The sequence below is a fragment of the Geotrypetes seraphini genome, chromosome 1, assembly GCF_902459505.1.
Source record: "Geotrypetes seraphini chromosome 1, aGeoSer1.1, whole genome shotgun sequence".
Taxonomy (NCBI): domain Eukaryota; kingdom Metazoa; phylum Chordata; class Amphibia; order Gymnophiona; family Dermophiidae; genus Geotrypetes; species Geotrypetes seraphini.
In genome coordinates, this window is record NC_047084.1 from 208,651,207 (window position 1) to 208,664,103 (window position 12,897).

A 12,897-nucleotide genomic window follows, 5' to 3' on the forward strand; every position below is an offset into this window, starting at 1 on the left:
AAAGTAAAAAGAGTAGGGGTAGACCAGTGATCTTCCAGTGCAACAACGAGAGGACATCAGAGGATAAAATTAGTTATTAATCGATATGAACATATACAAAATCGAGTCTAAACAAAACTGGCAACAACAATCCAAACACGAATCCACCATGTAAATAGAGATGTACTCAAATGGGCCTGACACGGACCTGTGTTTTGGCGAGGAACATTTACATCAGGAGTCACAGAGTCAAAACGATTTCAGATGTAAACTTGACATATTCATAAAGCAAAGTTCAGGAACCATGAAAGTGCCTTGTAAAAAAGGCCTCACAGTGAATCAATGTAGCAAAAACGCCATACATGCTCTGTCTATAAATATTCACATCAATAAATAACTAATTTTATCCTTCGGGTGCACTCTCGTTGCACTGAGAGACCATTAGTCCACCTCTACTGCTGATGCTTTAACAATCCAGTGCAATAATGTGACCGCATCACACCACTCACCTAAGTCAATAACTTCCTTTTTTATATGCACAATCACCGGATCTTCTGAGATATCCCTTCTGTAGTGACCTTCATCTAAATCAGCAAGGGGTTCATCTGTGTGAGTACATAAACAAAGTGACAGCATTCCCAACAACATTTCTGTCCGCCTGAAACAGTGCTTAAAGGTCTCGCTACAGAGAGTCATTGCACAAATTACAACATCTTGTCACTCACCTACATCAGAACTTTCCTTCTTGATTTCAATGACCCTGGTATCTTCGGACAAACTACTGACAGATTCTTCTTCACCTCCATCTACCGGCATTTCTGTATAAACATGCCCATTGGGTTGAGGCACAGAGTAGCACCCGGATTGCAGTAGTGTCCCTGTGTTTAGAAGTTTTGTTAGAAAGGTAACAAACACAGATGTCTTTATATGTTTTTGAAGCTCAGAAGTATATCCAAGTCTGCTGGGGGGGGTGGGGGGGGCAAGAATGACTCTGTGGTTGCCCCTCACACTACCACACATGGAGGCCCAGTAAAATAGACTTTGGGCAGGCACTAAAAACCAAAATGATGGTAACAGCAATCTCCACTGTGGCAGGAAAGGAACCTGCACCGAGCACTCCTTAAATATTTCTTTGGCTTTTGATTTTACTTTTAAACTGCTTGGAGCTAGTTCTGTTGGTGCTGAGCATCACCAATATTAAGCATGCTCCTTCACTGCGTCCAGGGAGGAGCAATTTGTATTGTTTTTGGTACCCCCAGTTGTTTTGAAAGGGTGGCATTTATGTTGGGAAAGGCTTTCAGAAGACAAATTTTGAGCGTCGCAACCTGGAGGCTTTTTTTATCTCTATGCCTGCATGTCCATTTTCAATGAAAGTAATAACTTAAGTTACTGTGAAAGTAATAAGTTAGTTTTAGTTACTTTTTCATTCTTGGATATAAACAGTTGTTTTGACATTAGATAAAATTAATTCTAGCAAATGGAAATCTATCCATTATTTAAAAAATAAAAAAAAATATCATCTAAACAGAAAATGTTCATGCCCTCAAATATAGGGATCCAATACAATTAGAGAGATAATTAAATCAAATAAGGGGGAAAATCCATGAAAATAGTGTATGAATAGTACAAAAATCAGTCAAACATTATCTATTTTCAGCAGTCCTCAGTGTGGCAGCACCAGGCAGAGCCTTCTTCTGATGTCAGTGCCAGCAAAGAAACAAAAACTTGTTCAATCAGAATAGTTGATCCTGGGGTTCCAGGTTTAAAAGTGACATTTAGAAAAGGTCCAATAACAGTTTCCTCGTATCAGGGCACTGTTTTTGAAGTATAATACCTGCGAATGCTTTACCTACCTTAAACAGTTCCCATTACGATGAAGGAGCAATTACATTTTAAAATATTTGTCTGTCATTTTGCATCTTCTTGGAGTCAGAGTGGGGATGATGTTCTCAGAGCATAGTCCATATCAGGAACATCGTCTTTCCACAGTGTTTCTTTGGTTTATTCATTTAACACATTTAACCCCCCCCCCCCCTACTTTTACAAAACTGTACCGCAGTTTTTAGCGCTGGCCGTAGCGGTAACAGCTCATAGAAATTTTATGAGTTTTGGAGCTGTTACCACCACGGCCAGTGCTAAAAACCATGCCATGGTTTAGTAAAATGGGGAGTTAATTATCAACATTTTTATAACATGCATTAGAACTTATTAATGTAGCAAATCAACCTTTATAAGCTAATGGGCAGTAAACTGAATTGCGCACACAAATATTTTTAAGGCAGGCTAGTGAACCAAATGAATACTAATGAATATGCATCCCTAAGATCTGCTGACGTCTTTGAACATATTACACCATTGGAGTCAACTTTTCAAAATGGCTGGGAGCGCTAAATTCAACATAAAATGACCTCTCCCTAATCAAAAAGTGCACTCCATAGTGGAGTACTCAAGCATCTTCAGAGCTAGAACCTATGCATAACATAAGGGAATTCATTAGCATTTCAGCAGTATCGCTTTACATGCTGCCCAAAAGCCCTTGTTGTCACCAGATGCACCACAGCACAGATAATTTCATTCACAGCTCTTACCCAGACAGTTGGTTTCTGCTCTGGAGTCAATCTGGGCCATGGATCCCTCTCTCTCATCCACATCCAATCGGTTTGATTGGCCTGAAGCTTTGTGACCTAGAATAGCGTCCAGTTCACAGAAAAATTTCATAGTCTTCCTGGTGTTCCCTGAGTCATGAGCTTTTTTCACCGTGTTGTACTCATGCTTCAGATTTTTGTACTTGGTCCTGCACTGTTTCCAGTCCCTGTCTATTCCAAGGTCCTGAAGCATGGCCGCAATGTGCTCAAAGATCCTTTTATTTCGTACGCTTCCTTCTAGCTGCCGCTGGATGTTTCTGTCAGACCATAGGCGGATCAGAGCACGAACCTCATCCAGGGTCCAGTGCTTGCCTCCTTCATTTGCTACGGATGGAATGAAAAGCGTATTACTTGAAGACTCCAGTACTGGCCTTGGAGGACCTGAAGCAGGCAGGGGAGGGGCAGGCAAGACAAGAGGAGAGAATTAAGAGAATAGTTTCATAAACATATTGCCTAACTTGCAGCAAGTATGTGCATAGGTTATACCATAGTTCAAGGACATATCATAAATCTTCTGGCTCAGTTTATGTTAACATACGCATACACAGGATGTATGTGCACATCTTTGCCCACATACCCTCTAATTCTATAACTGGCTGCCTAAATGTAGGCACCATTTACACACCACTCCTTAATATTGATTTTTTTGTTCTATACATCATTTACACACCTATATTTTAGAATACTGTCATTTACATAGGTCAGCGCTTATCTTCATAGGGGTGGGCTGTTTGCCAACAAAAGTGCGCTCTCCACACATACAACCTAATTCTATAATCCTGCACACTTAATTTTATCTTTATCCCCAGATTCTATAATGGCACTCAAAATTGCGAGTCAATTACTGCCAATATAATTGAGTGCTAACAGGGGCAACAATTTTTTTATGTACTTTGGTTAGATAGCATAGATGCTTTTAGTCCTCATTGCATCCATAATTTGTATGTAAGTAACATTTTAATTGTAACATCTCCTTCTTTTTAATTAATTTATTTATGTACATTTCTTATGTTAAAAATTCAATAAAAATATTTTTAAACTGAAAATTAAACAAAAGTAAGAGGAAAAGAAGGCTGCTTTGGTTCTCAAAAGAAGTAGCTGAGAAGATAAGGGTAAAGAGGTTAGCCTTCATAAATTACAAGGCATCACAGCAAGAAGACCACAAACTACAATATCTGGAAAAGCTAAGAGCAGCGGGTAAAGTATTCAGACAAGCAAAAAATGCACATGGAAGAAGAAACAGCCAAAAAGGTAAAATTTGAAGACAAGACGTTCTTTACATACAGTATGTAAGTGATAGAAGGAAGTACAAAAGTGTCTTTGTGAGTTTCGAAGGTGAAGGGGAATGATACGCAGAAGCTGATAAGGACAAAGTAGAAATGCTCAATAAATATTTCTGTGTTCACAGATGAAGGGCACAAAAGACAAATGCTAATAACAATGGATGCATGGTAGACCTTGACCCAGTTTCAAAATACAGTGTTCATGAGGCGCTAGCTAAACTAAAAGTAGAAAAACGATGGGACTGGATGGCATACATCCAAAAGTACTGAAGGAACGCAGGGAGTTTCTGGCAGATCCACTGGCTGACCTTTTCAATGCTTCTTTAGAGTCAGGAGTAGAACCAGAAGGTAAATGTGCTCATTCTCCGCAAAAATGGGAATTACAGGCCAATTAGTCTTATCTTACTAGTGAGTAATTAATGGAAACGCTTCTAAAACAGAAGACAGAGAAGTTTATGGAATCCAGGACCCAAGGCAGCATGGTTTTACTAGAGGAAAGCTTTGGCACCCTAATCTAATTAATTTGTTTGACTGGACGTCCAAACAGTTGGATTTAAGGGGTGCGCTAGATGTGGTGTACTCGTACGAAGAAAGACTGAACAAATTGCAGCTCTATACTCTCGAGGAGCGTAGGGAGAGGGGAGACATGATTGAGACATTTAAGTACATCACGGGATGGGTCGAGGTGGAAGATGATATCTTTCTTCTCAAAGGACCCTTGAACACAAGAGGACATCCGCTCAAACTCAGGGGAGGGAAGTTTCGTGGAGATGTCAGGAAGTACTTCTTCACGGAACGAGTGATAGAGCATTGGAACAAGCTTCCAGTACAGGTGATCGAGACCCGCAGTATCCCAGACTTCAAGAATAAATGGGATACCTATGTGGGATCACTGCGAGAGTCATACCAATGAATAGGGTTGCTAGGATATAGACTTAATAGAGCAGGTCAGTAGAGTTAAGGGGGCCAGTAGACTTAAAAGGGGGTCAATGGTATGGGCAGACTTGATGGGCTATAGCCCTTATCTGCTATCATCTTTCTATGTTTCTACTTAGATTTCAATAAAGCCTTTGACACGGTTCCACATAGGCGATTGATAAACTGAGTGCTCTCAGTCTTGATTGAAAAGTTACAAATTGCGTTAAAAATGGTTAAGTGGAAGAAGACAGCGGGTTGTGGCAAATGGAGTTCACTTGGAGGAAAAGGATTTTACCAATGGATTTTACCAATGCAGGGATTGGCTCTTGGCCCAGCTCTTTTTAACATCGTTGTGAATAATATTGTAGAATAGCTGTTGGGTAAAATTTGCCTCTTTGCAGATGCTTCAAAACTCTGCAATACAGCAGACATCCCTGATGGTGTGGATAACATGAGGAAGGATCTAGCTAAGCTAGAAGAATGGTCCAGAAATTGGCAACTAAGATTTAATGCTAAAAGATGCAGGCTCATGCACTTGCGCTAAAGAAACCTGAGTGAGCAGAACCATTTATGAGAAGTACTTCTGTGAACATAAGATCTGCTGCTGCTGGGTCAGACCAGTGGTCCATCGTGCCCAGCAGCCCTTAGGTCAAAGCCCTATTTGAGTCTAGCCTTACCTGCGTATGTTCTGCACAATTTAATTGAGTAACGAGTCAATTAATGCCAATATAATTGAGTGTTAACAGTTAGGGGCAATAAATTTTTTTATTAGAAAATTAAACAAATGTAAGAGTGCTTGAAAAAAGAGTGATACTTGAGAGTAGGGCTCCTGGAAGGACTTTCCAAACCTTGCATTTGTCTGGATTTGGAAAGCCCTGACCAGTTCTGGCTGCATCTAGAGGGCCTCTGAGCATGCGTGGATAACGTCACACATATTCACGCATGCTCCAGGCCCTCCAGACATGGCCAGAGCTGATTGTAGAAGAGAGGAGACTTGCCGGGGCAGAACAGAGTGGGCCTGGAGGCAGAATGGGGTGGGGTTCTATGTCTGGGGTTTTATTTTTCGAAATATGGTAACCCTACTTGGAGGTGATGATTTCTGATGATTTTAAGGTGGTCAGCCATGAATATAAGAACATAAGAGTTGCCATTCTGGGACATGCAGAAGGTCCATCAAGCCCAGTATTCTGTTTCCAACAGTGGCCAACCCAGATCTTAAGTACCTGGCAAGATCCCAAAGAATAAAACTAAAATATCCTAGGAATAAGCAGTGGAAAGGACAACAGCCAAAGCTAGAAGGATGCTTCAGTGAATATCCAGGATGGAGTCAGTCCAGAGGACAGCTACTAAAATATTCAGTGGTCTTCATCATAAAGCATACAGAGACAGACTCATAGACCTCAATATGTTTACTTTAGAAGAAAAATGAGAAGGAGGAAATATGATTGAGACATTTGGATATCTCTGTGGCATAAATGCACAGGAGACAGATCTCTTTCAATTGAAAGAAAGTGTGAGAATGAAAGGAAATAAGATGAGTTGCAGGGGATTTGACTCAAAAGTAATCAAAGGAAATACTTCTTCACAGAAGGGTGATGGAGCATGGAATGACCTTTCAGTTGACGTGGGGGAGGCAAGGACTATATTTGAATTCAAGAAAGCATAGAACAGGCATGTGGGATCTCTTAGGGGAAGAAAAGATAGCAGATGATATGGAGGGGCAGACTGGATGAGTCATACGGCCTTTATCTTCCTTCATTGTCTGTTTCTATTATTGGCATTAATTGGCAACAAATTTGATTTACGCACGCTTCTCATTGAAGTGCTGTTCTATAAAAATGTGTGCATAAATCTTTTGGCGCATACTGAAAAGGAAGCCTGGTCATGGGTGGATCTACTAAAGATGCACACAACATTATAGAATTCAGATATGCACCCAATTTATGTGCAAGGATTTACACCTGGATGTGTGCCCTTTATAAAAAGCACTAAGCTCAACTGATTACTCACAATTGGAAAAACCATGATAGAAATAATTTTACTTTTTGGTGGGTAATTGTGTGTACCACGTACAAATATGAAAGGATGTTGGCGGAGCGTTTAGGGACTAACAAATCCTTTAATCAAAGAAGTAAAACGGAAAAACTATACAACGGACTACTGGCCACTCAGTCAGCGAAGATAGACAACCAAGTCTCCAACCTATTGACAACAACCCCAGACTACAAGATGTTCAGAAATGAAATAAAAACTATACTCTTCAAGAAATCCCTTAATAACGCTTAATACCATGATAAAGCTTAACCCCCCTCTTACCATCCCCTCCCTAATCCCAGATCCTATTTTTCCCTCTCTTGGAAACCTTCTCTGATCTAATGTTGTAACCCTTCTTCCATAACTCTTTTTGTAATTCGCTTTGATCCGAAAGGTAATGGCGGAATAGAAATCTGTAATGTAATGTAATAATGTAATGTAATGATGTATGGAGTCCATTGACTAATTTTATTGCATTATAATTAGGGTTATGTTTCTTTCTTTTCTCATTAGATTCCTTGCACATCCAGGGAGGGTAGATGTGTGGGGGGTGGGAAATGTATTTTAAGGAATTAAATATTTCATTATAATACTGAAATCATATCATATGTATTAGTGTTTTAATAATTCAGATAAGGGGTGAAAATGATTTTTTAATAGTAATAATTGTATAGTTAAATGTGTTTTTGTAAAGTCTTTTTGCTTTAACATTTGTATGAAGCTATCAAAGTTTAAAAAAACCAATAAAGATTTACCAAAAAAAAAAAAAAAGCACTAAGCGCTGATTTTTTTCAGCATTATTTATAGAATTTCCCCCTTTACGTGTACCAAGGGGGAAATCCATCATAAAGTGCTAAGTGTGCACTAACCACTAAAGATGTGGTGTCTTTAGCAGTTAGCACGTGCCAACGTGTTTGCATGTGTTAATGCAATTGTGCACGCTTACACGCTTAGCGCCCTTAGCATTTTTTGATAAATCCCCCCCCCCCAAAAAAAAAGTTCCATTTGTGATATCACTTTATCCATGAAGACATTACTCATCTGCAATCAAGGGAGATTTATACATTGAGACAATTATTACTTTATGGTAGCACACACACATGTGCCTGATGATGGTGTGTGGTAGTTAAGCGAGCTCCTTGCTCCCTTTTTCTGCCTAAAATTAAGGGATTGAGCTGCAGTTCTTACTTGCTCTTTAGCTTATTGACTCACTCTGAGGGCGCATATCACTCTCATTTGTTGGCTTGGTGAGGTGTCTTGGCATCGCTAATTGTTTTTGTGCCTTTTAAGTAATTTCACTATTGTCATCTGTATAGCTATAAGCTCATGCAATTTATTGTATGTGGACAAAACTAAGGGCTCCTTTTACTAAGCTGTGTTAGGGCATTAACGCGCGCTAAAATGCCGCGTGCACTCGACGCTAATGCCAGCACTGAGCTGGCATTAGTTCTAGCCATGTAGCGTGGGTTTAGCTCGTGCTAAAATGCTGCGTGCGCTAAAAACGGTAGCGCAACTTAGAAAAAGGAGCCCTAAAAGAGCATTGAAAACACATATTTTAAAAACAGGAAGAATATTGGCTTTTATAGATTTCTTTTTTGCATAATTTTAATAGTTAAGTGCTTGATGAATATTCCTCTCTTCCAAGTACAGACATCAATGATTGTCAGTGGCACGTTTTTGAACATGTCTGATATTGTGGTTCATAGTCATTCGCACGCCGACATTGCAGCGCTGACAATTCGGCGCAAGACACCAGCGCGCCGCCTAAAAAGTGACTTCTAAAGAGCTCTGATGGGGGAACCCCCCCAGTTTACTTTATACTCTTCGCGCTGCCATTGTGGGGGGAGTTGGAACCCTCCATTATAAAGTCAACTTAACTTTTTCATGAATTTTTATTTTTTTAGGGAAAAGTTAAGTTTTCTCTATAATGTGGGGGGTTGCACCCCCCCCCAACGGCAGCGTGAACAGTCCGAAGTAAAGTGTGGGGGAAGGGGGGGATCCCCCCACCCCCTGTCGGAGCTATTTAAAAGTCACTTTTTAGGCGGCACGCTGGTGTCTTGCGTCGAATTGTCGGCGCGCTGAAGTATCACGCGCGAATGTCCCATCACCGATATTGTGGTGCTTTCTTGGCAATCATGTAGTGGGATAGTCTCTTTTTAAGCTGAATGGCCTCAGTGCATTCTCTATTTGCCTTGTCAGCTTGCAGCATTTAGTTTGAAGATCGTATGTATGTCCCATGGTTTTTTAAATGAGAGATTTAATAGGAGTACACTGTTTCTCCACGGCAATTTAAGACTTGCCCCCTCTTCTATTAAACCTCGCTAGCAGTTTTTAGCACAGAGAGTCGCGCTGCTTCCGACGCTCATAGGAACTTTATGAGCGTCGGGAGCAGCGCGGGTCATTCAGCACGGCTCTCTGCGCTAAAAACTGCTAGCGCAATTTAGTAGAAGAGGCCTTTAGTATTGAGCTGTAAGTTGAGTCTTTTGTGTTTCCGCTTGTTTTTAAGACTGGTGCTCAAATAATACAATAAATATCAGAGAAATAATATATTTATTTTTTGATCTCCAGTTCTTTATACTGAAAGGTAGATTTAGGGCTCCTTTTACTAAGCTGCAATAGCGTTTTTAGCACACGCAGGATTTTAGCACAAGCTAAACCCGCGCTACCCAGCTAGAACTAACACTAGCTCAATGCTGGCGTTAAGGTCTAGTGCGCACAGCAATTCAGCGCGTGCTAAGCACGTGCTAAAACCGCTATCGCAGCTTAGTAAAAGGAGCCCTTAATGTTAATATATTACTAATTTGATGTCAGTTCCACACTTAATATTAGGCTACAAATTGTTTTCTTGATCATTAGTTTTCTTGAGTTTGGAGTCCGACATTTTAAAATTTTATTAGACTTCACTGGCTGCCTGTCTGCTATAGATATCAATTTAAAAAAAATTTAAATTCTTTCCTTAACATTCAAGGCCTTACATTTAGGTATACCACCCTCCTGTACTTGGGGCTCCTTTTACAAAGGTGCGTTAGCGGTTTTAGCGCGAGCTAGCCGCTAACGCCTCCTTTTAAGCAGGCGGTAATTTTTCAGCTAGCGCGCGCTAATCTTGTGCATGCGCTAAAAACGCTAGCGCACCTTTGTAAAAGGAGCCCTTGGCCTCTGTCACCATTCTGTATACACCTTCCTACATCTTATGTTCTTTGGATTCCTATCAGTGACGCAGCAAAGGAGGTTGGTGCCCGGGGTGGTGGTGCCTGGCATTGCCGTGCCATGCGCCTCTCCCTACTCTTTCCTACCCCTCCATTCTTTCCCATTGCTTGGGCGCCCCCAAACTCTTCCCCTCCGCTTGAGCGCCTTCCCGCTTCTCATGTACCCCTCTCCCACACTCACCCCGCTCCTTCTGCTCTCCCCCTTCCCCCTCCCCCTACTTGGTTTCTCTCTCGCTATCTCTTACCTTCCAACCCAACCTTCGACGTTGCTTGTACTTCTGTTAAAACTCTGTTAAAGCGTTCCGTCTCTCCCTTCTTCGTTGCTTGTAACTTTGACAAAATTTTGTAAATCCGTGTGTCATCACGGATCTTAATTAACTGATGTGAACCGCCTAGAACTTCTTGGGTATGGCGGTATACATGAATAAATTATTATTATTATGTACCTTTTGAAATGATCACTCAAACTTTGAAATCTTCCACCCAAACTCGCACCAGCAGCATCTCCTTTCCAACATCACATCCTGGTCTCACAACCAGGAAGTGACATCAGAAGAGAGTCAATGCCAGCGCGAGCAGCAAGCAGAAGAAGCTGCTCGAGCAAGCGAACATTTAAAGAGGTATGCTAGCACCAGTTCCCTGGGGTGGTCTGCCTCCTGCTCCTTCTTACTACGCCACTGATTCCTTTTGATTAGTCCTTCCATCTCCTGATAGCACATTATTAATCCACTCATTCTAAAGCCTATTTCTTCTTATCCCCTTTCCTCTGGAAAAACCTTCCCCATTTTATTCATTCTCTATTGGTCTATCCTAAATTCAAATCATTACTAAAAGCATTTTTTTTTTTCAATTAGTATTTAATACCTCCTTATCGTAATGTTGTAGTCCTGCCATGCGAGTCCAGCTGCTGCTGCTGGGTCCAGACATTTTCAGAGTAGCACATCACTGCTTCTTATTGCAAATGTCTATCCAACCTTGTTTGGTTCTTTCCTATTTTAATTGATGTTCTTTTATTTGATTTGCCTTATTTTCTTTTTGTAAGCTGCTTAGACATTTTAGTCTTTGCAGCATATCAAATATTTTAATAAACATAAACATATAATACTTTATGTACCATCTAACTGAAGCTTTCTAGCTGGCAGAAGTTTTAATAGTTTTTAGATCGATATGTTAGTGAGTCATATTGAAAATAGAGATGACTATGTATATTTACAGTTTGCTGTTGGGAAGCTGATATTCCTTGGATGAGTGAGCAGAAGCTTGAAAAAGTTTTTAGCCTTGAAAGAACATATTTTCTGGACACTCTCTCTTTGATTTACATATGCTGAGGTTGTTCGGCTACGAGATGCAATAGTGAATTATAAAAGCAAACAAACATAGTAAATCTGGTTTTTGAACTAAATGATTCAAGCCTTAGGCATGTGCGCAGTATACTGTATACTCAGGATGGGTATATTGTGCCATTTTTATATAACTCTTCAATTGTTAATTTATAGGGCTAGCACAAGCGTGCAGAAACCCACAGATAATCAAATATATTTTGCATGTTGCAATGCCTTTCATTGTTTCAAAGTTATTATGGGGACCTTTTACCATACTAAGGTAAAATGTGGCTTTAGCATGTCTTTATGCAGGTCATAACTGCATTAGGTCATTTTTACTACTGGGTTAAAATGGCCACATTCTAATTTTCCTATTATGTAAACGGTAAGGACCCATGCGCTAAGCACATGTTAATCTGTCATAAAGCAATGTAGTTGTGCAAACCGATTGGTGTAGAACACGCCCACTCTCCGCCCCCCTACAAAAATGTAAATTTTATTTTTTAGTATGTGCGCACATCCACAAATTACCACAGGATGCCTCAGTACACCTCACGGTAAGCAATATTTTGCTGCAGTAAGCACATTAGGCGCCCTTTTACTAAGTTGTGATAAAAACTGTTTGTGGTCCTTCATTCATATTGATTATATTTTTATCTTCATTACTATTTATTGATTGACAATTTTACCCCCCCCCCCCCTTTTACAAAACCGCAGAAGTGGTTTTTAGTGCAGGGCAGTGCATTGAATGCTCTGCGCTGCTCCCAACACTCAGAATTCCTATGAGCATCGGGAGCAGTGCAGAGCATTCAGCGTGCCAGCCTGCGCTAAAAAAACATTTCCGCAGTTTTGTAAAGGGGGGGAGGAAGGGTTATTGTGTTATGTGCTATAAACTTGTTGCTTGTAGTTTTATCTCTAATGAAAATGGATGGAAACATGGTCATATCTGGTTTTTGATGCGGAAAGGTGGACTTTTACCTGTCTTCAGAAGGAAGCTGCAGCCCTATTTCTTCAACTATTGGCTTTTTCTGCCTGGGATCGCTGCTGATTTTGGGCAGGCATATGAGGAAATGGACTGGGATGTTATCGGGGTCCGTCTCCTCCTTCTGAAAAGAACGCTGCAGCTCCTGCGCACTGCCCCTTAGGTGTCATGAGGAGTCGCGAGAATGTGGGAAGCTCTCTGGGTAAGAACTTTTTTGTATGTCTTTATGGGCAAGAGGAAGGTCAAACCCCAAAACTCTACCCCAGCTTCAGCCGGCCCTATGGACCGTCATTTGGTTTCTATGTCATCAATGACTCAAAATATGGCTTCAACATCGGGGAATCTTTAAGTCCACTTGATAGAACTCCTCCCCCTCCGCCAATGTCCAGGGATACGGGATCCAATTCGGTTCCTGTAGTATCTTCAGGTGCATATTCAGATTTGACCACCTCCTCCAAGTAGCAATTTATTTCACTTCTAGTTGCAGGTTAGAGGTTAGCGGGACAGATCCAAGCCCACCAGAGGATT

At 40.8% G+C, this 12,897-nt stretch overlaps 1 protein-coding gene across 3 annotated transcripts in view; it reads right to left on the minus strand.

Annotated features, from left to right (window-relative positions):
* The window catches only part of LOC117360582 (multifunctional protein ADE2), a 186,157-nt gene that overhangs the window by 131,847 nt on the left and 41,413 nt on the right, over window positions 1–12,897 (minus strand). For 2 of the 3 annotated variants that reach the window (XM_033944558.1, XM_033944542.1), the window contains exons 3-5: window positions 2,568–3,005; window positions 705–857; window positions 489–584 (exon numbers count right to left, since the gene is read on the minus strand). In XM_033944558.1, coding sequence (XP_033800449.1) covers window positions 489–584; window positions 705–857; window positions 2,568–3,005 — 687 coding nt within the window. The remainder of the gene's footprint in view (window positions 1–488; window positions 585–704; window positions 858–2,567; window positions 3,006–12,897) is intronic. The other variant, XM_033944548.1, reaches the window with a different exon arrangement.